This window comes from Thamnophis sirtalis, unplaced genomic scaffold (genome assembly GCF_051295495.1).
Source record: "Thamnophis sirtalis isolate CommonGarterSnake01/CBP01778 unplaced genomic scaffold, rThaSir2_p1.2 scaffold_2, whole genome shotgun sequence".
Lineage (NCBI taxonomy): Eukaryota > Metazoa > Chordata > Lepidosauria > Squamata > Natricidae > Thamnophis > Thamnophis sirtalis.
In genome coordinates, this window is record NW_028261382.1 from 16,933,305 (window position 1) to 16,958,690 (window position 25,386).

Consider the following 25,386-nt stretch of genomic DNA (forward strand, 5'->3'; position numbering starts at 1 on the left):
AAAGAAAGAGAAGGATGATCCCGTGCAATTAAGAGGAGAACCGGGGTGACATGATAACAGCCTTCCAATATTTGAGGGGCTGCCACAAACAAAATGGGGTCAACCTATTTTCCAAAGCAACAGAAGGCAGGACAAGAAGCAATGGGTGGAAACTAATCAAGGAGAGAAGCAACCTAGTAGTAAGAGGATTTTCCTGATAGTTAGAACAATTAATCAGTGGGACAACTTGCCTCTAGAAGTTGTGAATGCTCCAACACTGGAGGTTATTAAGAAAATATTGGACAACCGTTTGTCTGAAACAGAATAGGCTTTCCTGCCTGAGCAAGTGGTTGGACTGGCAGATCTCAGGGGTCCCCTACAACTCTGTTATTCTCTCCTGTTTCTGTGTTATTCCTTCTATGATCATGCGTACCCATCCCATCCAGTGGTGGGATTCAGCCAGTTCGCACCACTTTGGAAGAACCGGATATTAACTTTCCGAGCAGTTTAGTGAACTGGTTGTTGGAAGAAATCATTAGGGCAGAGAACTGGTTGTTAAATTATTTGAATCCCACCACTGTATAAAGCCCAAAGAAAGTCTGGAATGGTATGGGATCTCCTGCCCTTGGGTGGGGGGGTCAGACTAGAAGACCTCCAATGTATCTTCCAACCCTATTATTCTATGTTCTTTTCTGGGATAGTAAAGCAGATATGAGAAAGGGGAAGTTGGCTAGATTCCCCAGGGGAGCTTTCAAGCAATACATTTTGCATGATTCAAATAACAACATGCCAGGATACACATTACTGAAAGCTGGAAACTAGGTGTCATGCCTGCAAGCCATCTTTTCTTTTTGGACTTCAGGCCTGCCACACTTTCTATTGTAGGAAAATGGGAGGGGGGGTTATATGGAGTTGGATGATATGCAGCCATAATAACATTCTTCTTAGAAACTCAAGGTCATCTTTGTCTCTGCACCTGGCTGGATCTGGATGGGAGGAATCTTCCTTTGTGACAGTGGCTGATTGGGCCATGTGATGGGCATGTGGGTGTTGGGCAAGGACTTGAACTTTCAACTGGGTGGGGAAAACAGGAAGTTTTCAGATTCAGGTTTTCCCAGATGTGCCATCATGACATCTCTATTAAAGTGGAACTTTGAGAAAACACAAGCCTCAGAGTTTTATTTCATTGAGGGTGTTTTTTGGAACCCTGACGCTAGGATTCTCCAGAAAAGAGACCAGCGAAAATGAATCACCTTTTATGCGTGGGATACAGCTCTACTGTGATGACATTCAAGGCATTCCAGGCAGCAATGCTTGTGCCACAAAAGAGACACTGCCATCCAATCATGGCTGACTCGCTCTGGCCAAAGAACAGGAAGAAACAGCACACGGCCGAAATCAGCATGGACCCCCCTGCAAGAGAAAGCGGGAAAGAGAGGAGAAATATGAGCTTGGCTGTCAACAAAGTCAAAGATGGCATCCAGAAGCAGATAATTAAAAGCCCGCCCTTTTAAAATGGGCACTGAGCAAAGGGTTGCTATGGCCCACCAGTGGCCAATAGAGTGGCAGTGAGGAGGTTGGGGAGGAACATGGGCCAGTCCTGGAGTCTGGGGAAGGCTTTGATGAGGGCTCTGTGTCGGAGGCAGAGAGGGGGCCAGGGCCATCCAACAGTTATCAGCTGCCTTCAGAGTCGGAGATCAGTGGGGCAGAAGAACAGCCAGAGCCTGTTCCTGATGTGCGCATGTGTAGAGCTGCCAGGAGAAGGGAACAGTTATGGAACAAGGGTCACCTCGGGAGTAAAGGCACAGGTGGATGGTGAATGCCCCCACCCATAGGGAATAAAGAGGAGCCATAGGGAAGTGGAGTTTGCAGGAGACAATTAGTTCGCTTAATTAGTGTGAAGATTTGTTTGTGACTCTCAAAGACTCCTTGCCCAGTATTTTCTTGTATAGCTTTGTGTTTGGAAGATATTGGCCTGGCAGCTCTCCAAGCCTGATGAGGTCTGTGGTTGTAAATTCACTCTTGAAAGACTGTTTGCCGGGTCTTTGCTGCATGTGAATGAGAGGAATTCACCTTAGCTTAATAAAAGGGGTTTTTGTTGGGACAAGGACTCTGCTTGTTCGTGATTTGGGGAAGTCTAGGTCAGAACAAGGGTTTAATTGCATGATGGCTGTTTTGATGTCCCTGCAGATACTTCTGTTGTATATTTCCAAACTTAATAGAACTTCCCATGCCCTTTCTAGATCAGACCACTTCAAAGCAAAGAAGGCGGGATGAAGATTCATTGAGCAGGCATGGTGGCAGATTGGCTTATGATGCTGAAACTACCAGACAGAAATGATTTGCACTTCAGCAGTTTGAGCCTGGCTCCAAGAGATTGTGTGAGCTCCTGCTGCTCAGTCCCTGGCTTCTGCTCAGTCAGGAGTTTGAAAACATGCAATATGGCAAGTAGGCAAATGAGGACCCGGTGGCTCAGTGGGTAAGACGTTGTTGATCAGAAAGGTCGGCAGTTTGGCGGTTCGAATCCCTAGCACCGTGTAATGGAGTGAGCTCCTGTTACTTGTCCCAGCTTCTTCCAACCTAGCAGTTCGAAACATGTAAAAATGCAAGTAGAAAAATAGGAACCGCCTTTGGTGGGAAGGTAACAGCGTTCTGTGCGCCTTTGGCATTTCATCATGCCGGCCATATGACCACGGAGGCATCTTCGGACAGCGCTGGGACAAGTAACGGGAGCTCACTCCCTTACGCAGCACTAGGGATTCGAAGTGCTGAACTGTTGACCTTTCTAATCAACAAGCTCAGCATCTTAGCCACTGAGCCACCGCGTACCTTCCTTACCAGTTTGCAAATGTGAGCTTGCACGCGCCGTGGCTCCACATGCGCATTGCCTTCTGCGCATGAGCAGTGCTCGCATATTACATCAGGGCAGGTGGGCAGAGTCTCCCACAGCCGCTGCTACCAGTTTGCCTGAACTGGAGAGAACCGGCTGAATCCCATCTAGATGCCTGGCTCTTGCACCAAGACATGGCGGTCATCACACGAAAGGACTGCCAGACCCATCCTTCCCCTCTGATACCATTCGTCCCCACTCACCGATCATCTTGATTCTTCCTAATTTGTCCATCAGCAGAGCTGAGATGATGTTGCCAGGCAAGACGGAAAGGCTGCCCAAGAAGCTGACAAGGTAAATGAGGAAATCGTTGTCTTCCTCAAAATCCAGCTGGCAGCCCTTCTTCTGCCCAAAGTACGAGACGTTCACAAATTCACAGTCAATGAATTTATACTTGTAGAGATCTGTGAGAAGGAAACAATGGATGATGATCCTTAGAACAGCTTTGATAAGTGAGGGGCAAATCTCTAACGGCTCAGATTCCTGGAGACAGCCGTTTATGGCGAGGGTAAGAATTATTGGGGCGGGGAGTGCGTATTTCTCATCGGCCGGGGCAGGGGTGGGTTTCAACCGGTTCGCGGCGGTCCCTGCGAACCGGTTGGTCGCCGAACCCGGAAGTAAGTAACTTCCGGGAATGGCGAAGGGCGCGCCCGCCCGCCCACCCGCGGTCCTTACCCAGTTTTGACGAGTTCTGCGCTTCCACACATGCGCAGGATGCATACAGCGCCTGCGCGATCATCCAGGAGCAGCTGGAGCGTCGCACAGATGCTAGTATGCATACGTGCACCGCGTGCGTGCACGAGGACGCCGCCGGCACCATTCCAACCGAACCGGTTGGAACGGGGTGAGAAACCCACCCCTGGGCTGGGGTCACAACTTTCTGAATTTCTGAGAGAATTTTAATGAAGGAGGGGATTGTGCAAACAATCTTCCATGAGGTCTCGTGAAGTCTTGAACACTAGGTCTCCAGAATTCTTCAGATAAGATCACCTTTACATAACTTCACAATTTGGCTGGCGTTGTGGGACTGGCCTTGGGTCAGAGCTCCATCAATCCCTAGCCTAGAACCCTAATTCTAGACATTATACTGAGAAGGTGTATCTGTTGAGCCTGAAGATGACTTTCGTGTAGCCATATTTCATTGTAGCCTTTGCACGCTTTTTCTATTAGCTTTTAGGTTTGTAGTAACTGAATTTAAAAATACTTCAGGGTCGCCACTTTGTAACTGTTGACAGGGGTTGTTGACAGGGTTGTGAAGCAGGGGTGAAATCCTCCTGGTTTGGCCTGGTTTGGCTGAACCAGTAGGGACTATTGTCCTTGGTTCTGAGAACTGGTAGTTTAAAAAAAAGCTTCCGAGGATCGCGCGGGTCAGCTGTGAGCCGTGTGATTGTCGGAAGCTTTTTTTTTCTGGCAGGGAAAAAATGCTTTAAAAAGCGTTTTAAAAAGCTTCCGATGATCACACGGCTCACAGCTGAGCCACGCGATCATTGGAAGCTATTTCTTTAGATTTTTAAAGCATTTTTTTCCTGCCGTTTCAGGCGAATCGGCAAGGAGAAAGTGTTTTTAAAAGCTTTAAAAAAATAGCTGAAAGTGGGAGAAAAAAAGTTGACCATGCCCACCCAGTCACATGACCTTTCCCACCAAACCACGCCCACAGAACTGATAGCAGGGAATTAGATTTCACCACTGGTGTAAAGTTAAAGGGGGAATGTTATGTCCAGGTGGCATTTTTTTCCCGTGGGAAGAGAGACAATGCCTGCAGCTGGCTGAAGGTGGTTTGGAGTCACCTGGCTGTTGGACTGAGGATTGATTGTAGTTTGTGACCCCCGCGAGGGGGGGGGGTGTTCAAACTTTTGCTTTTATTGGGTGTAATTCCTGATCTGCTTCAGAGTTGGAATTACACCACGTCCTTGCCAATTTAATGTGCTCTTAATAAACGGATTTGCAAAGGAAGATGGATGCCTTGGACTTTATTTTTTTGGGACATGTTACTTGGGAGGTCTGGCAATATCTTTCCAATTGGAAAGCTAGAAATCGTCATGGTGTGGCTTCAGGGAGGTTTCAAACCAAGCAAGGTAGTGCTCATGGATTCACAATTCCAGCCTGACCCATTGTGCATGTGGCTTTTAACACTATTTTGCAAAAAGAAGAGGATTTAGGACTGTGCTGTTGGAACCATCCTCTGCCCTGCTCTGATGGTCCTAGGAACTCTGCTGAATCAAACCCTTAGCATGAAAATTACAAATGATGTAAACTATGACAAATAATGGAAATTGCAAATAATTTCCATCCTCCAAAAGAAAGAAAAGCGAAGGTTTGGGACTCAATCTCAGACCTACCACAACATAAACTTCTAAGCAGAAATGATCCTTGGATCCATTTTTTGAGAAAGGTATAGTTTTACAAGAGACCAAGTGTATTGCAGTAATGCATAGGCAGAACTGAGAATCGCGTGCCCCAAAATCACTAAGTTCTATTTCCTCCCCCTTATCTGCCCCTCTCTGCCACCATCCCCACTGTAACCCATCAGGTCCATGCGAAATGTTTTCACAACAGTCAGTCTAACCGCAGGTTGCTATGCGGCTTCCTCTTTCTTCCAGCTGGTTGACCTTGTAGCAGCTTCTGGGGATGGCACAGTCTCTACTTTCATTTCCCCCAAGCGTTCGCCCTCCCCTCCCATCATTCCCTCTCCCCACAGTCCATGGCAGTCTTACACTGGCAAAGCAAACATAAGGTGGCATTTGACATTCAGTCCAGGGGTGTCTGTAGGGTTTAATCAAAATATTCAAGATGGCAGCCATGATGGTGTGATCCAAATTCTGCTTAATTACGGGTTGCAGGTAGAGCTTGCCTTCCACTACTGGAGCTGCCATCTTGACTATTTTGGCCACCCACTACAAGACCCTCCACTTCTCGGCTGTGCAGAGGGATTATTCTGCTTCCTTTGCAAGTTCTGCTCTAAAGACTTGGCTCTCTGTCTTCTGCTTTGACAGGGGGGGAAAAACCCAGCTCCCCTCCCTGATGCACAGAGGCACTTCATGCATGCATGCATGCCCAGGTGCCCCTCCACGTTACCTGTGTCGTAGAAGGTGGTATTTACAAGAGTGCACTTTTTGAAGAAGGTCTCGCTGGATGTCACATCTTCAAAATGACAGTCCTCAAAGAGGGAGTTGTCAAAAGTCACATCGCGCATTTTCATTTGAATGAACCTGAGGATGGACAAGAGCTAAGACCTTGCCTTCATACTTCAAACCTTTTCATTAGCAAAGGGCAGAAGGTAAGAAACACAACAGGCTATAGCAGTGATGGATAACCTTTTGGTCGTCGCAGGCCACCAGCCCCCGTGCATGCACGTGTGACCCCCCCCTCTGCTCCCCCACTCTGCACATGCACACACATCTCCCGCATGCATGCTTGGCAGAGACTTGAAAATCACTCACAGGGGGCTATAGAATCTATCCAAGATGTGCAATGACTTAAACCAGGGGTTGTAAAGCTTTTTATACCTACCGCCCACTTTTGTATCTCTGTTAGTAGTAAAATTTTCTAACCGCCCATGGTTCCACAGTAATGGTGATTTATAAAGAAGGGAAGTAACCTTACTTTATAAAATTTATAAAGCAGAGTTACAGCTAACCCCTACCGCCCACCATGAAAGCTGGAACGCCCACTAGTGGGCGGTAGGGACCAGGTTGATTACCACAGAGTTAAACCAAGACTAGGAGCATCTTTAAACTTAGAATACAAACCTTTCCTCTCCAGTTTTAGAAACTTTAGGTACTCGTAGGCATTTTTGTTAGCGGAAGAGTTGGATAATTTGGATGTAAGGGAGTCCATCAAGCCTTGCTAAGACTTCCTTTAAAGGTTGGGGAAATAACTGAAATCATTCCAGAAGAAACTGCTGGGATGAGAAACCAGGTGATGCTCAGAAGCTCCCAGTTCTGAAATTATTTCAATATATACGATGACTGTGGCGATATTATTCTGTGCAGAAAGATGGAAAGATTCGACCCTACTTACTACTATGGAGGAATGGATGGTGAAGTTGATGGATGTTGGTGAAAAGGATACATTTTTGGATTAGAAAAACAGACCCTCTATGTTTATTGGTGACTGGAAGCCTCTTATGGGCTTTGGGAACAAAAATTGGGAAAAATGAGCTTGTGATCTAGGATTTTAATGATTAGACAGGATAGATTATAGAAGGAAGAGAGTCGTGAAATGCAGCCCAACCATACATTTCGGCAGAAAAGGTTTCTGTGAACTGCTTTCCCTCCTATTACCACAAGAGGTCAGAATGCCCCAAATAGAGACCAACAAGTACTTTTAAGTTAACATCAAAGGGGGGGGGGATCTGACATCTAAAATACAGAGAAGTTTCCTCCTGCAAGTTGAGCTTGATTCCTGGTGCCGCTGGTCTCAGCCCAGAAATGTCCCGGCAGTGAGATCTTCTGGAGTCCAGATCTTTATTTCCTTACACTTAATGCAATCTTGCCAAATTAAAGGTACAACCTTTTAACCTAATAGATATACCCTGAGAGATTTTAGGTTTTTTTTTTAAAAAAAAACCTTTTCTTCTCTACATCAGCCAGAAGAGGACTGTCTTAGGCACCACAGAAAAAAACAGAATAAAAGAGTTGGAAGGGACTTTGGAGGTCTTCTAGTCCAGCCCCCTGCTTAGAGAGGAAACCCTACACCACTTCAGACAAATTGCTATCTAATCTCTTCTTTAAAACTTCCAGTATTGGAGCATTCATAATTTCTGGAGGCAAGTTGTTCCACTGATTAATTGTTTTTACCCTCAGGAAATTTCTCCTTAGTTCTAGGTTGAAATATGCTCCCTGCTTCCTCCCTGGGAAGTTGCAGTGTGATTGTGAAGATTTCCTCTCTCCTCTTCTTCCCCAGCTGCACATTCCATCACACATGGTTGTGCCACGTAGCTTCCTTGGCAATGGTATGGAAGTCTGTTGCTTTCCTTCCTCTGGGAATTTTTTAAAAACTTCTCAAATTTAGTGAAGAGTTGCAGGATTTCCCAGTGGGTATTGTCAAAAAACTAAACTGATCTGACCTTGCTAGACTCATCTGGATTGAGATATGAAACAATCCAGTGACGTGCAGTGAGGTTTATGGCTGGTGAGGCAGCAATTTTTTTTAGACTTGTGGACTTCAACTCCCAGAATTCCACAGCCAGGCATGCTCAGTTCCGATTTAAAGCGACAGCATTTGTTTTTCTCCTTTGCTAAATAAGTTTATTTCTTTCTTTTTCTTTTTCTTCTCCCTTCCCCTCCTTCTTCCCTCTCTCCCTCCCATCAGGAATTTTTCAGCTTTTAACTCTCGCTTAGCTCTGCTCGAGTGATCATAAAGATAGACTAAATGAGGTACGTGGTTCTCCCGCCTCCTCCTGTAGAGGGCACTTTTAAAGAGGCTTTTTTAAACAGTTAAGCACCAAGCAGAGTCATCCACTGTGACTCTGGCAGCAACTACCTCAGCCTTTTTCCTTTTACTTTTTTTTTCTTTTCATGATGACAGTGGTGAGGCCCTGCCTCCCTTGCCTCCCCTGACTGCAGTCCCTGAAACAATCATATCTAAAAAACCTCTAAAGCAATATAACAGAATGAATGAGCTGGAAGGGACCTTGGGGGCTCTTCTAGCCCAACCCCCTGCTCAAGCAGGAGACCCTGTACCATTTCAGATAAGTGACTGAGTCTAGAATCGTCTTAAAACCCTCCAGTGGTGGGATGTCCACGACTTCTGGAGGCAACTTCTGTTCCACTGCTTAATTGTCTTCACTGTTAGGAAGTTTCTCCTTCATTCCAGGTTGCTTTTCTCCTTGGTTAATTTCCAACCATTGTTTCTTGTCTTGCTTTTTGCTGCCCCTCAAATACTGGAATACTGCTATCATGTCACCCCCTAATGCTTCTTTTCTTTAGATTAGCCAAACCCAAATCCTGCAGCCGTTCTTCATATCTTTTAGTCTCCAGGCTTTTGATCATCTTAGTTGCTCTTCTCTGAGCTTTTTCCAAAGTCTCAACAACTTTTTTGTAGTATGAGGACCAAAATTGTTTGCAGCATTTGAAGTGTGGTCCTACTTGGGTTTTATAAAGGGGTACAAATATTTCACGTGATATTGATACTATGCCTCTGTTTACACAACCCAGGGTTGTATTAGCATTATTTTGGCTGCTACTGCACACTCCTGCACAATATTTCATCTCTTCTGAACTAAAAAAGTTGGAGTGATTGAGCGTTATTTCTCCTGCTTTGAGCAAAGACATGTCCCCAACCAGCTACTCATGCAGGAAATAAGAAGTTGGCTAATACAACTGAAATATTCAGAATTGGGAACTTGAGCTTCTGTATAGTTTCCATGAGTAAGGTGTTGCAACTAAACAAGAGTATACAGCACAGGTCTCCACATTTCTGTGTGCAGCCCCAGAGTCCTATAAGGCTGAGTGAGAATGAACTTGGGAGACAGGAAAAAGAGCTTGCAGGCAGGTCAGGCAAGAGATCATCTCAGCCCACAGAAGGAATGGGGGTGGGTTGGGTGGAAGAAGCACCTCAAAGGGGGCCCTTCCTAGTTTCCATTAGATTCAAAAATAAGGGAAAGAGGGATACTTCCAGATTTTGCGAGTTTCTATCACTATAACCTTAAACATAAAAGTAAGGTTGATGGATGGTGCTTCTTTTCTGGACTACCTCAAAACCTGATATCAATTTTGCAAGTCTGAAAGTCGTGACCCGTCAAAACCGCGGAGGACAAAATCGCGCTCGACGAAAGCGCGCATTTGACGTCATCACAGCGCGACGAAAAAAATTAAAAATTGAAATAAAATTAAAATTAAAGCAAGCCGATTCACATAAAGGTAAGGGTTAGGTTTAGGGTTAGGGTTAGGTTTAGAGCGTTAGGGTTACGTTTAGCGTTAGGTTAAGGGTTACGTTTAGGGTTAGATTTAGGGTTAGGTTAAGGGTTAGGTTTAGGGTTAGGTTTAGGGTTAGGTTTGGGGGGGTTAGGGTAAGGTTTTCGCTTTATTTTTACATTTTTCGATCACAGCGCGATGTTTTCGTCGCGCTGTGATGACGTCAAATGCACGCTTTCGTCGAGCGCGATTTTGTCCTCCGCGGTTTTGTGGTGGAACCCTGAAAGTACCTCTCCCCTCCCTCCCTCCCATTTCACTGTCCTGAAAATTAGGGAGGGTTCAGGGGTGGGCTGCTGCCAGCGTTACTGTTGGTTTACTGCACACACAGTTGCCTGCAAATAGTTCCGCGTATGCGCGGAACATTAAAAAAGGAAGAAAAAGCATTCAGTGGCCAGCCTGGGTCACTACCAGTTCTGTGACCCAGGCCAACATTCCACTCCCGGTTTGCCCAAAACGGTGCAAACCGGTAGCAACCCACCTCTGGGAGGGTTCCTTCTGAGATGGGTGGTGCGGTGGCTTCGTGGTGAAGATGCTGGGCTTGTCAGCTGGAAAGCTAGCAGTTGAGTTCGAGACCCGAGCATCAAGTGACAGCTCCCGTCCTTGCATCAGTTCCTGCCAACCGAGCAGTTCCAAAGCATGCAAATGCGAGTAGATAAATAGGTACCACTTTGATGGGAAGGTAAGAGTGCTCCATGATGTCATGCTGGCCACATGACCAGGGAAATGGACTATGGGCAGTACTGGTTTAATGGCCTTGAAATGGAGATGAGGACCGATCCCTATAGTCAGCAACAACTAGTGGAGTAAACAACGCAGTGACTCCCCCTCCTTCCTTCTGAGATGTTTTCCCCACCCCCATTCTTGCTATGGACTCAGATGTCCTTTATCAGAACATTGTCTAGACTTCAGCTCCTTCTCCTATCTCCAAGGTCATGTCCAACTTCAAAGGCATCACTTAATGGAACCAAGTCTCCAATTTGTGGCAACCTTGGGTGGTCACCCGAAGTGTTAAGCCACTTCAAACCTAGTTAGTATTTGGGTAGGATAGTCTGGGCAAAAGGCCAGACAACGAAGGAAGCAATTATGAGTCACTTCTGTATTGACAAGGAACTGTTCGTGTAGCCCCGAGAGTTGAGTTGAACGAGAAGGATTTTTTTTAACTTAATCAAATAGAAGGGGAAAAGTATTACATCCATGCGGAATAATCACATTAAGTGGAGTTAAATTAATTTAAAGGCCTAATAGCAGCCCTTAACCTCTAAGTGGTCGCTGGCTGCATATCGGCCAAATGTGCAACGTATTTCATTAAAGTTTTTCTGACCATCGGGTTTTTTGTTATCCATTGTATTGTTATGCAATATACTGCTTTCTCTTCTCTTGGAATACACCATTTGTTAAAATAGCAAATAGTGTTTAAGTTGAGTAGGATAAAACCATGACAAGGTATGAAGACCCCCCTGGAAGTCTTCATTTCTCCCACCCTCACCCCAATTCAAAAATGAGTATCTCCCTGTGATACTTAATTTAGAAATGGGCTTTCTCTAAGCCATTTTATCAATCTGTAGATAATATGAACTTCCTTAGGTACAACTCATCAACTCATTCCAGCTCATTTTTCACACCCGAGCCTTCCTTGCAGTGCCAGAGAGGGAGTTATTAAGTAGTAAAAGAGATGGGATGCCTAAGAATTCCCCCCCTCCACACACCCACTTTCATTTTTGTGCATCCTTTTTAGGACTTCAACTTCTATATTAGCAGAGCCAGGAATTAGTTAGCGCAGGGGTCGGCAACACACAGTTCTGGAGCTGCATGTGGCTCTTTCACCCCTCTGCTGCGGCTCCCAGTCAGCTCCACAAGAGATAGGGTGTTCAGTTAGGACAGGTAGAGGAAAAAGGATGCTGCGCTAGGAAGAGACTCTATGGTGGGGGAACCGGACTTCTGGGCAGCAGAGGAAAAAGGATGCCATGTTAGAAAGAGACTCTATGGTGGGGGAAACCAGACTTCCGGATTGGCTCTAAAGTTGAATAGAGAGGCTTCCGGTTAGGACCTTTGTGGCTCTTTGAGTGTTTAAGGTTGCCGACCCCTGAGTTAACCCCTTGATTACGGCTGCTAGGGAGAAGTTGGTTTAATCCTGTTCCAGCTGGGATGTGTTTCCGATGAAATCTAACTGCTGAGAATGAATTGATTGGATCAATGAACTTCTTTGAATTGAACCCTGCAGCAAGTGACTTCCCAAAAGCCGGGAGAGGATTCACACACAAAGGCTGATCTCCACTTTGCATGAGTTCCACCATTTGGAATATCGGACAGAACATGGCCCTCCCTAGAGGCTCAGGGGGCTGATGATGGCACTCACCTGTCATTCTTGAATGTCCAATTCAAGTAGAGCTGGTTTCGGAGATTGAAGTCAAAGGTGAAGTCCTTCACTAATTCTGACTCGAAAGTCTTCCTCTCAGACTTATATGCTTCCTCTTGGTAATACCGTATCATATCAGGGAACCAGACAATCAGACCATAATAACTGTGGAGAGGAGAAAATATCAATTGCATTGCTTTTCTTGGTGACTCAAAGAACTCTTCCACAGTTTTAGGACTGGAAACAGAAGCAGGCTACATGTCTAAATTTGTTGTGGCCCAGTGGCGGCCAGCAGAGCTGGCAGCAGAGTCGGACAGTGAGGAGGTTGGGGAGGAACATGGGCCAGTCCTGGGGACTGAGGAAAGCTCAGACAAGGGTTCTGCATTGGAGGCAGAGAGGAAGCTAGACAGCAGTGAGGCAGAAGAACATTTGGAGCCTGTTCCCAATGTGTGCATGCATGCGCAGAGCTGCCATAAGACAAGAACAACTGAGAAAACAGGGTCGACTCAGGAGTAAAGCCACACCTTGGAGGTGATTGGCCCCTCCCATAGGAAACAAAAGAGGAGCAAATGGGGAGTGAGCTTTTACAGGAAACCATTCCTTCATTTGGTTGGTTCAAGAGTGGAAAGTTTTGCTTGTGACTCTAAGAGACTCTGTGCCAAGTGTTGCCTTGTCCTGCATTTGGAAACTAGTTATCTGGCAGCTCTCCAAGCGAGATAAGGTTCGTGTTGATAAACATTCCTCTGAAAGACTGTTTGCTAAGCCTTGCTGACTATGAATGAAAGGAATTCACAGTCGTGTAAATAAAAGAGGTTTTGCCAGGACCAAGACTCTTGATTCATGCTTTTTAAGGAATCCTGGGTCAGAACAAAATTCTAAGAGTTCACTCCCAATCCCCCATTGTACACAAAGCCTTTCTGCCCTCATTTTCATAGGCATTTTATTTTGTTATTATGGCTAATGATTTTAAAGTCCAGGACATATAAGGAAGCTGTTCCCCCTCCCCAAAAACAGTTCAACCTTCCAAAATATACTGTATGTGTGAATTTTCATCGTCCCATCCCTTCTACAAAAGCTTCTCTTCCTTCCCTTCAACCCCATAGGGTGACCTCAAGAAGGAACTCCTTGCAAAGGGGTTTATTAGTTGTTCTTATTACTAGTGGTTCTACAATGACACTAAGTAGGAGTCATGCCTTTGAGGGATGGTTGGAGAACTTCTCCTTCCTCTGGACATAATCATCATCATCTTCTTCTTCTTTTAATGATCCCCATAATCCCTTGTGGGGTGAAGTCTGGGCAACTGAATGGAGGTAGCAGAGCATTTTAATGGCCGGATGCCCTTCCTGTCACCAATGCGGAGTTTTCTTCAGCAAATATATTCTCATTGTGCCCAGAGAGAAAAATATCTGCCTCTACCTAGGACCCACAGCCTCCTGATTGTGAGGCAAGAGCACCACCTCTAGGCCACCGCCCCACTCTCTCCTTTCTTTGGACATATGTAGAAAAAAATCAGTCAATTTTCCTGTCCACTGATGCAGGGCAGAATTCTGAAAGGTTTCAGATTTGAAAAATATGTATGGAGGCATCAACTAGAGTTGATTTCATAGCTGATATGTTGGACATACTGACTGTGGATCAAAGAGGAAAGATAATGTTCTACAAACCTAAAAAACAAACCTAAAACACCTACCTTAAGGCCATTGAGAACCAGATAACAGACAGTAATAGTGTATTCATCCTGTACTGAGCTGTCAGGCAATAAACCACATTGTCCATTACCTAAAAAAATAAAATAAAAAAAAAGTTATCACAAAAAATAGCTAACTCTTGGTAAAACCAGTGGCAATTTCAAATTAGTTCAATGAGATTGGTGACTTTAATTTATTCTATTATTTCTTGTGATGTCTTTCCTATTTCAAAAGGCATGTTCAGCTAAGCTATCCAACTAAGTGAAAATGATTGCATTTAATCAACATCACTCATAGTGGCTGACAGTTTTGTGTGAACTAATGTTTGTTGGATCACACCCTGTGTTAGGATATAATTTGATTTGGTTGATCTCAGTTTAAGGCAATATATGGACCACAGCGCCATATTCAACAAATCATGGTAAAACATTTATCATCATCATCTTCATTTAACAAACAGGGGTGGGTTGCTGCCAGTTTTACTAGCGGTTCGCAACCCCTGCCTGTGACAGATGTGCACTGTGCGTGCATGCACTATTCAATGCAAATCAGGGGTGGGTTCCTGCCAGTTCTAAGCTTTTCTATAGAAGAGGTTCCACAAATCTAGAGTGCCATTTAGAACCGGTTCCAGCTCCCTCCCCCCGCCCATCCAGACATCATCAAGATGAAGAGCGAGAGGAGGAATTCTGGGAGTTGAAGTCCACAAGTCTTAAAGCGGTCAAGTTTGAACACCCCTGGGTTTTTTTTTAAAGGGTTATGGGTGCAAGGGTCTTGTAACTTGACAACTTTAAGACTTGCATGCTTCAAATGCCAGAGTTCCTGAGCCAACAATGATTGGAGGAGGAATTCTGGGAGTTGAAGTCCACAAGTCTTAAAGCTGTCAAGTTTGAACACCCCTGGGGTTTTTATTTCTACAGGGTTAGAGGTGCAAGGGTCTTGTAACTTGACAGCTTTAAGATTTGCGTGCTTCAAATGCCAGAGTTTGTGAGCCAACATTTTGGTTGCTAAGCAAGAGCGTTGTTAAGTGAGTTTCACCACATTTTACAAGTTGGCCACGCCCACCCAGTCACGTGGCTGGCAAGCCACTCCCATCTGGTCACATGGCCAGCAAGCCACTCCCACCCAGTTACATGGTCAGCAAGCCACTCCCACAAAGCAGGCCACACCTACCGAAGAGGTTCTAAAATATTTTGAAACCCACCACTGATGCAAATTGTTCTTTGTACATGTGCAGAACAATTTACACTGACCTGCGCACGTGTAGTCACTAAAAACCAAAATGGAAGTGGTGAGGGAACCGGTTTGGGGGCATGGCAGGCCTGGGTTGCTGCTGGTTCTGTGACCCAGGCCTGACTTCCACTACTGGTTCGGCCAAACTGGGCCAAACCGGGAGCAACCCACCTCTGTTAATGACCCCATAATCCCTTGCAGGGATGGAGTCTGGGCAACTGAATGGAGCTAACAGAGTGTTTTAATGGCCGGATGCCCTTCCTGTCACCAATGCAGAGTTTTTGTTCAGCAGATATATTCTCAGAGTGTCCAGGGAGAGAAATACTTGCCTCTACCTAGGATTGAACTCACAGCCTTCTGATTGTGAGCCGAGAGCACCATCTCTAGGCCACCGGACCACTCCTTTGGTTAAAAATATATGACTAAGCAAAATATGCAACCACATGGTCATAGGTTTTCAAAATGCATCCCAGGATACTTTCATCCCAAGGATTATTCATTGGAAGGAAAGCAGAATAAATTGTTGAATTAGGACATCACAGATAATGCACTAGAAGCTGAAGCTGTCATAGGTACTTTGTTGTTGTTAGTTGCAAAGTTATATCTGACCCATTCCGACCCCATGGACAATGTTCCTCCAGGCCTTCCTGTCCTCTACCATCCCCTGGAGTCCATTTAAGCTCACGCCGACTGCTTCAGGGACTCCATCCAGGCACCTCATTCTCTGCCTTCCCCTTCTTCTTTTGCCCTCCATCTTTCCCAGTATGAGGCTCTTCTCCAGGGAGTCCTTCCTTCTCATTAGGTGGCCAAAGTATTTGAGTTTCCTCTTCAGGATCTGGCCTTCTAGAGAGTAATCAGGGTTGATCTCCTCTAGGACTAACCGGTTGGATCGCCTTGCAGGGACTCGCAGGAGTCTTCTCCGGCACCAGAGTTCAAAGGCCTCCATTCTTTGGCGCTCAGCCTTTCTTATGGTTCAACTTTCACAGACATCCATTGCAACTTTTCCCCCCCCACATTTAGTAAATAAAGAAAATGGCATGTCTTTATATACTAAATGAAAAAAAATATGTTTCTTAAGCCATAAAATGGCTTGTTTGTTGGAACATTGCATGTTATGCGATCACGGTAACTGTGTTTTGCTAATCCAGGTTGTTGGGTTGTATGAATCCAAATCCTGGGTGCTTTTTTGCTTAATTACCCTTGTTCCATACCTGTCTGATGGTGGTCGTGACTCTAACAAAGCAACGTTGGTACCATGTTCCTGTGGAGCTCTGTATTTCAATAAATTCATCAACTTGCTTGGGGGTTTTAATCTGAGCTACCTGAAGAAGAAAAAAAGTGAAGTAGAATTTACAAAACTCATCATCACTAGCAGCCTCTTCAGACACAATCTGGTTTGTGTTAGCAACTTCACAAAGGCTACAGAAGGCAGAGGAGGGCCAGTTCTGATGTCTGAATTGCTAATCCTCTGGAAGCCAGGTGTCAGGCCTGCAATTATATTCCTTTTAGAATTTTGGCCTGCTACACTTTCTCTTATTTCATTATGCTGTTTCTTTAGTATAGTCGATGGGAGGGGGGAATAGCAGGAGTAGAATTGTGGAATGTATTATTTGCATTCTTTACTAGAAACCAAGGTCATCCTTTGTCTCCGCATTTTCACACCTGACCGGAAGCAGCTGGGTGGAGACACCAGTGTGGAAGAAGAAGATTGGACCATGTGATGGATTGTGGATGTGGGGACAAGATCATGAACTTTTAACTGGGTGGAATTCTGATGTCATTTCCAGTATTGGGATTCCATAACACAGATGTGCCTAAGATGTCTGTCTTATTAAATTGGAACAAAAAGGATCGTTTTGCCTTGGACTCTGATTTAATTCTGCATGATACTTGGAACGCTGACACCAGGATTGTTTGAGACTACACAAAACAAAATGTTGCCACAGTCATTGGGGCTTTCCCCAAAGATAAGTATACACACCAAACGTCTTCTCTGGATCTACTCCATCTTTTAGAAAGGATGAATATATGGCCAAGATTCTATGGAGCTTCTCAGTCATCCAAGTCATGGTTGTCCCAAAGGAGCTTTTTCAGGACGCAACAGGACTTTCTGGGTTTTTTTCTTTGAAAACGTTTTGCTTCTCATCCAAGAAGCTTCTTCAGATCTGACAGGATGATGGGGAATGGAAGGATTTCTATTACTTGCAGAAAGCTGGTCATTTGCATCCTTTAGAGGGTCATTGAAGCACCTGGAGGTTTCTCTGTGTCCTCAGAGTCACCTGAGTGGTGCTCCTGGTTCCTGTGACCCTCAGGTGACCATGAGAACACAGATAAAACCTCCAAGTGCTTCAATGACCTGTTAAAAGGATGCAAATAACTATAACTATAAGTATAATCTTTATTGTCTTTGTACTTAAATACAACGATATTGGTTTTAACCTCACTAGCTGTCTGCAATACATATCAATCCTTCCATTCCCCACCATCCTGTCAGAGCTGAAGAAGCTTCTTGGATGAGAAGTGAAATGTCTTCAGAAGAAAAAAAACAAGTCCAGTTGCCTCCTGAAAAAGCCCCTTTGGGACACGTGGCCAAAATCTTTGTTCTGAAGGAAAGGGGCATGTTGACCTCTCTTACTTATCTTCTACTATCTTGCAGCATCTCCTACCATCAGGTTTGATTGGGAAGTACAAATGATGGGGGGGGGGGGGGAATTAAAGGAACTGCTCCAAGAGAGAGTTTGGAAATCTCATACATGTACACAAAAATAATGAACAGGAAATGATCGTGCCTGATGGGGCACTTATTCAGGTACTGGGTGCCATCTCATTACTTCTCATGGCGGATTGGATGCTCAAAATAACAATGATATTGATAATAAAAATGCCAAATCCAGTCTGAACACCTGGCTGACTGCGTGACGAATCATAATAATTTAAAAAATGCATGCATTTTAAAAATGGCCAAAACTGAACAAGATTTTGACATACTCATTGAGAACCTATTAAGATTTGTTGACCCAACAGAACAAAATTGTAGGATTTCAGGCAAAAACACTAACATCTTCTCAGATTTGGGCCATTTTGGTTTCATTATTTTTTGTTTTAATTTCTGGGGTGATTGTCCCAATTTTTCCCGGAGGACTTATCTTACTCATTACTATTACTGTTTACTAGCTACATGTTACTAGCTACTAACATGTAGCTAGTAAACCATAGCTACTATAGGTACGATTAGTAGCTACTGTAGCTATGATTAGTAGCTACTATGTCTACAATTAGTAGCTACTATATCTACTATCACTGTTTACTAGCTATGTAACACCTCCTTAGTATGGATAGGAGTTGTTCTTAACAGTGATCAGTTGGGACATTTGGCTTGAGGTCTTCATTGGTATCTCTGGGAAAAGAGATGATCATTTAATTTTGCCCTCAATAACCTGGTTCTTTCTAGAAGTGTTATAACTAGAACACCCATCATCCTCAGCCAAAGGACTCATTATGAGAATGATAGGAAGCATAGTATAAGACATCTGGAGAAGTCTGCTTTAGATTATGTGGGGATTACACTTTGGCATGAAATAAAACAAGAGTCTTGAAGGAAAAGCAGTGTCCAGGGTGATACTGATGTCTTTTTTAAAAAGGAGATCTGATTTGGAGCATTTATCAAAAAACGGATTGCCCCTTGGCCCAAGTCTATCTAGGGCAGGGGTGTCAAACACAAGGCCCGCGGGCCGGATTCGACCCACTGGGTACTTAGACCAGGCCAGAGGTGGGTTCCTACCAGTTCGCACCTATTCGGTAGAACCGGTTCGTCAAATCTACCGAACCGGTTAGAAGAGGTTCCACCAGTGGACCCAGAAAGCAGGCCACACCTACAGAAGAGGTTCCAAACTTTTTTGAAACCCACCACTGGTCCTTGGAGATGATTATTCTACACTATCATGCTCATATTTATAAAACTCAGTGCCTCTGTGAAAGGTAAGGATGACTACTACGTTTGTGGTGCAATCAGAACATTGCGTGTGTTGAAGTTGTTTTAACGCAAACCAAAGATGCCTTTTAAAAAACAAGTTTACATCATATTCTTATGCATGCCAGTGCTGTGTGTGAGGTAATTTAAGGTGGTTCTGACAAGTGTCGTCCGGCATCTTCATATCTGGTTACATGGGCGGCAAGCCACTCCCATCCGGTCAAATGGGCGGCAAGCCACTCCGACAAAGGAGGCCACACCCACAGAATAGGTTCGAACAATTTTTGAAACCCACCACTGGACCAGGCCTATGGGGCTGCCCTGGAAACAGCAAAGGACTGGTCTCTGGTGCTTCTGCTGGTGAAAATGGAGCTCAGGAGGGCTGCAGACCGAGGCTGAGCTCGGTGTGGCCGTTTTCACAGGCAGAGCGCTTGGGAAACCATAGGCGCCCCTGGCATGAGTGACATCAAGCTGGCCCCACCCAGCCCAGCTCCTCAAACTCAAACACAACCCTGATGCAGCCTTCAATGAATCCCAGTTTGACACCTCTGATCTAGGAGAAAGAAGAAAACATGTAGATCCATCTCACCGTAAACACCCTTTCTGGCTCTCCCTTGGCCCTCATGTTGACATCATGGACTTGCTTAAGGATCATCCATGCTTCATCATGCTTACCGATCTAGAAAAATCATGGGAGAGGAAGTCAGAAGCCCCACATTGTATACCGCCCTCACCCAAACTACTATAATCCAGAAAAGATGAAACCGCAACTCCAGATGTCCACAGCTGAGGGAGCATTGCTCTGGATGGAAATGCTTCCATTCCTGAATGAGCAACTTTTGCAAATGAAGGCAAATATATATGTATGTCCTGGGATAATATTGAAGGATCCAATATGAGTTGGTCACCAAAGCCAGAAGTTTATTGTTGTTGTGGCCCACCAGCAGCCAGTGGATCTGGCAGCAGATTCAGACAGTGAGGAGGTTGGGGAGGAACATGGGCCAGTCCTGGAGTCTGGGGAAGGCTCTGGCGAGTGCTCTGCATCAGAGGCAGAGATGGGGCCAGGGCCGTCCAACAGTTATCAGCTGCCTTCGGAGTTGGACAACTGGAGCTTGTTCCCTATGTGCGCATACGCAGAGCTGCCAGGAGAAGGGAAGAGCTAAGGAACAAGGGCCAACTCGGGAGTAAAGCCACAGGAGGATGATGAATGGCCTCTCCCATAGGGAATAAAGAGGAGCGAAAGGAGAGGGGAGTTTGCAAGAGACAATTAGTTCATTAGGGTGAAGATCTGTTCCTGACTTCATGCCAAGTGTTGCCTGCTACAGAGTGGCGTTTGGAAGATACCAGCCTGGCAGTTCTCCAAGCCTGATAAAGATCTGTAGTTGTGAAATGTCTTGAAAGACTGTTGGTCGGGACTTTGCTGGAGAGGAATTCCCTTTAAAACTACATAAAAAGGGTTTTATCGGGATGAGGAGTCAGCTTCGTGCTTTTGGGAAGCCTAGGTCAGAACAATTCTTTCAAACTTTTGGACTTGTGCTCAAACCCATCCTCAGGGATTATCTCTCTCTCTTTTAGAATGATACATTATGGAGAGAGAGGGAGGGAGAGGGAGAGGGAAAGAGAGAGAGGAGAGAGAGAGAGAGAGAGAGAGAGAGAGAGAGAGAGAGAGAGAGAGAGAGAGAGAGAGAGAGAGAGAGAGAGAGAGAGAGAGAGAGAGAGAGAGAGAGAGAGAGAGAGAGAGAGAGATATTGAGAGAGAGAGAGATATCCCTGAGGATAGGTCCCACCAGGAATCTGAAACTTGGAAGAATAAACTTCTGGTCCTGGTGACTGAATAACTTACTTAATCAGCAATCTCTCCTCCCAGCTCTATGGGAAGCAGAGAACAAACAAAGGTGGAGGAATGCTTGAAGAATTGTAGTTTTCTGGGGTTACTATGTCTCCTTTTTTCTGTGAGTATAATATGAAATGTAGGACAGTTTGCATTTCCAAAAAATGTTGGTAACTCCAATGCAGTGGTGGGTTCCAGATTCTGTTCCAACCGGTACAGTTGGAACGGGCCTGGCGTCACCCACATGGAAGCACGTGGTGCGTGCATGCGTTGTATCTGCAAACGACGCTTCCACTAGCCTCCATGATGCTCCAGCTGCTCGGTGGAGCATCGCACAGGCACTGTATGCACCATGCGCATGCGCTGAAGCGCCAAAAGCTTTAAAACACGGTAAGGAGCTTGGGTAGGCAGGTACGTCCTCTGGAGCACCATACCGGAACAGTATCCGGTGCTCCAGGCAGGCTCTGGTACGCCCGTACCGAAGCGCACCGCCTGCAACCCACCACTGCTCCAATGCTATGTTAACGGGAGAGAGAAAGAAGAAACGAACACTGAAGAGCCAGAAGAAGTAATCATGTTAATCCTATTTAATTTGCTTTCATGTTCATTCTATCAATTGTATTTTAAATTAAATCAAATGTAATCCGGCTTCCCCAGATTTGTTAAACAGTGACAGGGAAAGGACAAGTAGGAACCTCACCAGGAAGTAATTGTGCATATGGCTTCTGTGTAAAAATTCTACTCATCTGCTGCCCTCCAAATAAATTCCCCCAATTCCTAATATCCCCCCAGCCCTTGGACACAGTGGATGAAGATAATTGGGAGCTGAAGACCAACACATTTGAGAAACTCACATCTGGCTTTGTGGTAGCTACCTGAAATTCAAAGTGACTGTTTTCCAAGCATGATCATCTAAGAAACTCTCAAGAAAGACTTACTGCCATCCATGCATATCCACGAAATTCCAGCAACTGAACTATTTCTCATTAAGAGCCAACAAGTCCTCATGGAATTTGGAAGGAAAATTTCCATTTGTCCTAACAGTTTTCTGCTGAAATGGCAAGGAGATAGATCTCTTCACAGATAACAAGGGAAGCTTGAAGTGGGCTGTTTAATCATCGTCTCCTGAATCTTTATCATGGTTTCCTGAATCTTAATCATGGTCTCTGGCAGGGGTAGGATTCAGCTGGTTCAGACCAGTTGAGGCGAACCGGATGTTAATTTTAATCTGGTTTGCTGAACTGGTAGTTGCAAGGACTAGCTGACCTCAACCACTACTCCCTTCCCAGGAGTCTCCGCGTGGCCTGTTTTGGATGCCAGGTAAGTGTAGGGCCCACATGGAGGTTCCAGGAGGGTGAAAAACAGGCCTACCAGAAGTACTGGAAGTCTGGAAACGCACCCGTTTCTGGCCTCCAGAGCCCGGGGGAGGCCGTTTTCGCTCTCCCGGAGCCTTGAAAAAAGCCTCCGGAGCCTTGGGCAGGCAAAAATGCGCCCCCACAGCGTGACCCGACAAATGCGCGAATGACAAAAGCGTGCCGACAAAACCGCGGCGCTAAAACCACAATGTCAAAAGTGCGCCGACAACAGCGCGTTGACAACAGCGCGCCGACAGAAGCGCGATTTAAGTTAAGGTAGGGTTAGGTTTGGAGTTAGGTTTAGGGTTAGGTTTAGGGTTAGGTTTAGGGTTAGGGTTAGGGTTACAGCGCGCTTCTGTTGGCGCGCTGTTGTCGGCGCGCTTCAGCACTCATTCGTTGGTGCACTTTTGTCGACGCGGTTTTGTCACCGCGGTTTAGTCAGGCGCGCTTTTGTCGTTCGCGCATTTGTGGTGGAACACCCCCCCCACTGTGGTGCAGGAAGCCAACTATGCGCACCCAGCAACTGGGCAGAGAACAGGTTGTTAAAATTTTACAATCCCACTCCTGGTCTCCTGAATATTTATCATCTAGGAAGCAACTCCTCTAAGACAGGTTTCGAGGGGTAGTATTATCTGAGGCAATCTCTTAGAGCTCTAAAGCAATTTGTAGGTCACTGAAACAAAGTATGTGAAAAGAAGGAAGACTTTGTGGATTGCCACTTTATAAGCTTTAGCACAGAGTTATCCCCTTTCATCTTGCCGTGTATCTGTATCTTTAGCAGCAAGAAAAAATCCCGCAGAACAATCTCTCTTTCTGACATGGAGAAAAGGAGGATTCTGTGTGCAGAACTTTCCATATTTTCATAGTTGGAGTAGAGTTCATACTCTGGCAATTTTTGTGTAGTCCTTTCAGCTTCAAAATAGTAAGAAAGCAGTCTGCTGCTTTGTAGCCCCGTTTTTTTAAAAAAAATCTGTGCCGGAAAAAAGGGGAGAGGATTCTGAGAGATCCTGGGGTTGCCCACTCTGTGCAACTGTCTCTTTTCCCACATCAGATGGCTTACCTCTAACAAAAAACGTGGGCTTTCTGGCATGAATTTCAGAGCCACGAGGGATGCTATGCAAGGGAGGGAACAGACCACCACAAAAACCCTCCAGCTGTGGAAGTGGTAATGGCTCCCCATACTGAACCCCCAACCTGTAAAGGAGAAAGAGGACAGGAAAAATAGAATACAATAGGTCAGTGCCAGTCCAGATGTCAGGCATTTCAGGCTGAAGATTCAAGGAGATGATAGATGATAGACAGATGAGAGAGAAAAGATGAGTGGGGAGAGAGAGAGAGAGAGAGAGAGAGAGATATGATGGATGGATAGATGATACATAGAAATATAGATAGACAGATATAAACTAAGTTCTTCCTTGCTCCATTGAAAGGCAGAAACACAAAACCAAATTCCTGAGAAGACAGAGGATTGGCTGGATAGATGATGATAGATAGATAGATAGATAGATAGATAGATAGATAGATAGATAGATAGATAGATAGATAGATAGACAGACAGACAGACAGAGATAGATAGATAGATAGATAGATAGATAGATAGATATTAGATAGAGAGATGATAGATAGATAGATAGATAGATAGATAGATAGATAGATAGATAGATAGATAGATAGATAGATAGATATTAGATAGATAGAGAGATGATAGATAGATAGATAGATAGATAGATAGATAGATAGATAGATAGATAGATAGATAGATAGGTAGGTAGGTAGGTAGGTAGGTAGGTAGGTAGGTAGGTAGGTAGGTAGGTATTAGATAGACAGATGATAGATATATACTAGATAGATAGATAGATAGATAGATAGATAGATAGATAGATAGATAGATGGATGGATGGATGGATGGATGGATGGATGGATGGATGGATGGATGGATGGATGGATGATAGATAGATAGAGATAGATACATAGATTAGATAGATAGACATATGATGGATGGATGGATTTGAGAGAGAGAGAGAGAGGATGGATGGATGGATGGATGGATGGATGGATAGATGGATGGATGGACGGACAGATAAATGGAGGGAGAGGAGAGAGGGCGGAGGGAGAGGGACAGCTGGCCAGCTGGCCGGCTGACTGGATGGGTGGGTGGGTGATACTTATTGTGGTCAGTGACTAGATAAGGCAGAACATATTTAAATTAAATAGAGCAAAGAAAAAGAATCTAACAAACTTCTAGTTATAAGATATGGGAATCAAGCAGAAAGATGTCCAATCAGCATCAGATTTTTTTTCTTCAGGTTTATTCACCCTGTGTGCAATGCCCAAGAGCCTTAAATTTAGGAGCTGCTGATCCAGCTCATTATTTTGCTGGACTAATCAAGAAAGCCACGGACCATCATTATTCAGCATTACAGCATAGTTTAGTTGAAGAGATCTGTTACATCCCCCTTTGTGAAGCAAAGCAGGTTTGGATGGTCTAGAGATAAGATGACCTGTGGATGCTAGGTACATATATAGGCAATAAACTGCACCAATCCATTCCAGATTATTCTACAATCGACCCAGAACCCCAGAAACACCCCACAATTGGCGGATTTAATTTGGGATTAAGCCTGTAGCATTCCCCCAGGCTGGTCTACTGGATTGGCCTTCTTCAAATAAATTCCTTCCACAAAGGGTTGGACTATGATACCTGGCTAAAGAAGGTGGGAAGTATCATCATCATTATCATCATCATCATCGTCGTTGTTGTTGTCCTTCGAGTCAAACATGACTTTTGATGATTTGATGAACATGTCCGTGGAGATTTTGTGGTAGCTACTATATGGAAATGATCGTATAATTTCTTCCAAATTCTGTTATGCCGAAGGTATTGGCCAAAATATGGAGGTCACCAGGTTGAATTAAGGTACATTGCAGCCTGTTTAACTTAGTTTGGTGTCCTGGTCTCACTAGGTCAGGGGTCTCCAACCTTGGCAACTTTAAGACTTGTGGACTTCAACTTCCAGAGTTCCTCAGCCAGATTTGCTGGCTGAGGAACTCTGGGAGTTGAAGTCCACAAGTCTTAAAGTTGCCAAGATTGGAGACCCCTGACCTAAATGATCGGAAGCAGGTAATTTCAATGAAATAATACCTAGCCAACAATAGAGACAAGACACAGAA

The 25,386-nt window shown here is 44.9% G+C and overlaps 1 protein-coding gene across 1 annotated transcript in view; it reads right to left on the minus strand.

Annotated features, from left to right (window-relative positions):
- SV2B (synaptic vesicle glycoprotein 2B) overlaps positions 1 to 25,386 on the minus strand; it is a 79,668-nt gene that overhangs the window by 2,362 nt on the left and 51,920 nt on the right. Inside the window, exons 5-12 of the mRNA XM_087704344.1 lie at positions 23,276 to 23,409; positions 19,620 to 19,709; positions 16,272 to 16,382; positions 13,833 to 13,921; positions 12,143 to 12,307; positions 5,945 to 6,078; positions 3,073 to 3,273; positions 1,233 to 1,392 (exon numbers count right to left, since the gene is read on the minus strand). Of these exons, the coding sequence (XP_087560470.1) occupies positions 1,233 to 1,392; positions 3,073 to 3,273; positions 5,945 to 6,078; positions 12,143 to 12,307; positions 13,833 to 13,921; positions 16,272 to 16,382; positions 19,620 to 19,709; positions 23,276 to 23,409 (1,084 nt within the window). The remainder of the gene's footprint in view (positions 1 to 1,232; positions 1,393 to 3,072; positions 3,274 to 5,944; positions 6,079 to 12,142; positions 12,308 to 13,832; positions 13,922 to 16,271; positions 16,383 to 19,619; positions 19,710 to 23,275; positions 23,410 to 25,386) is intronic.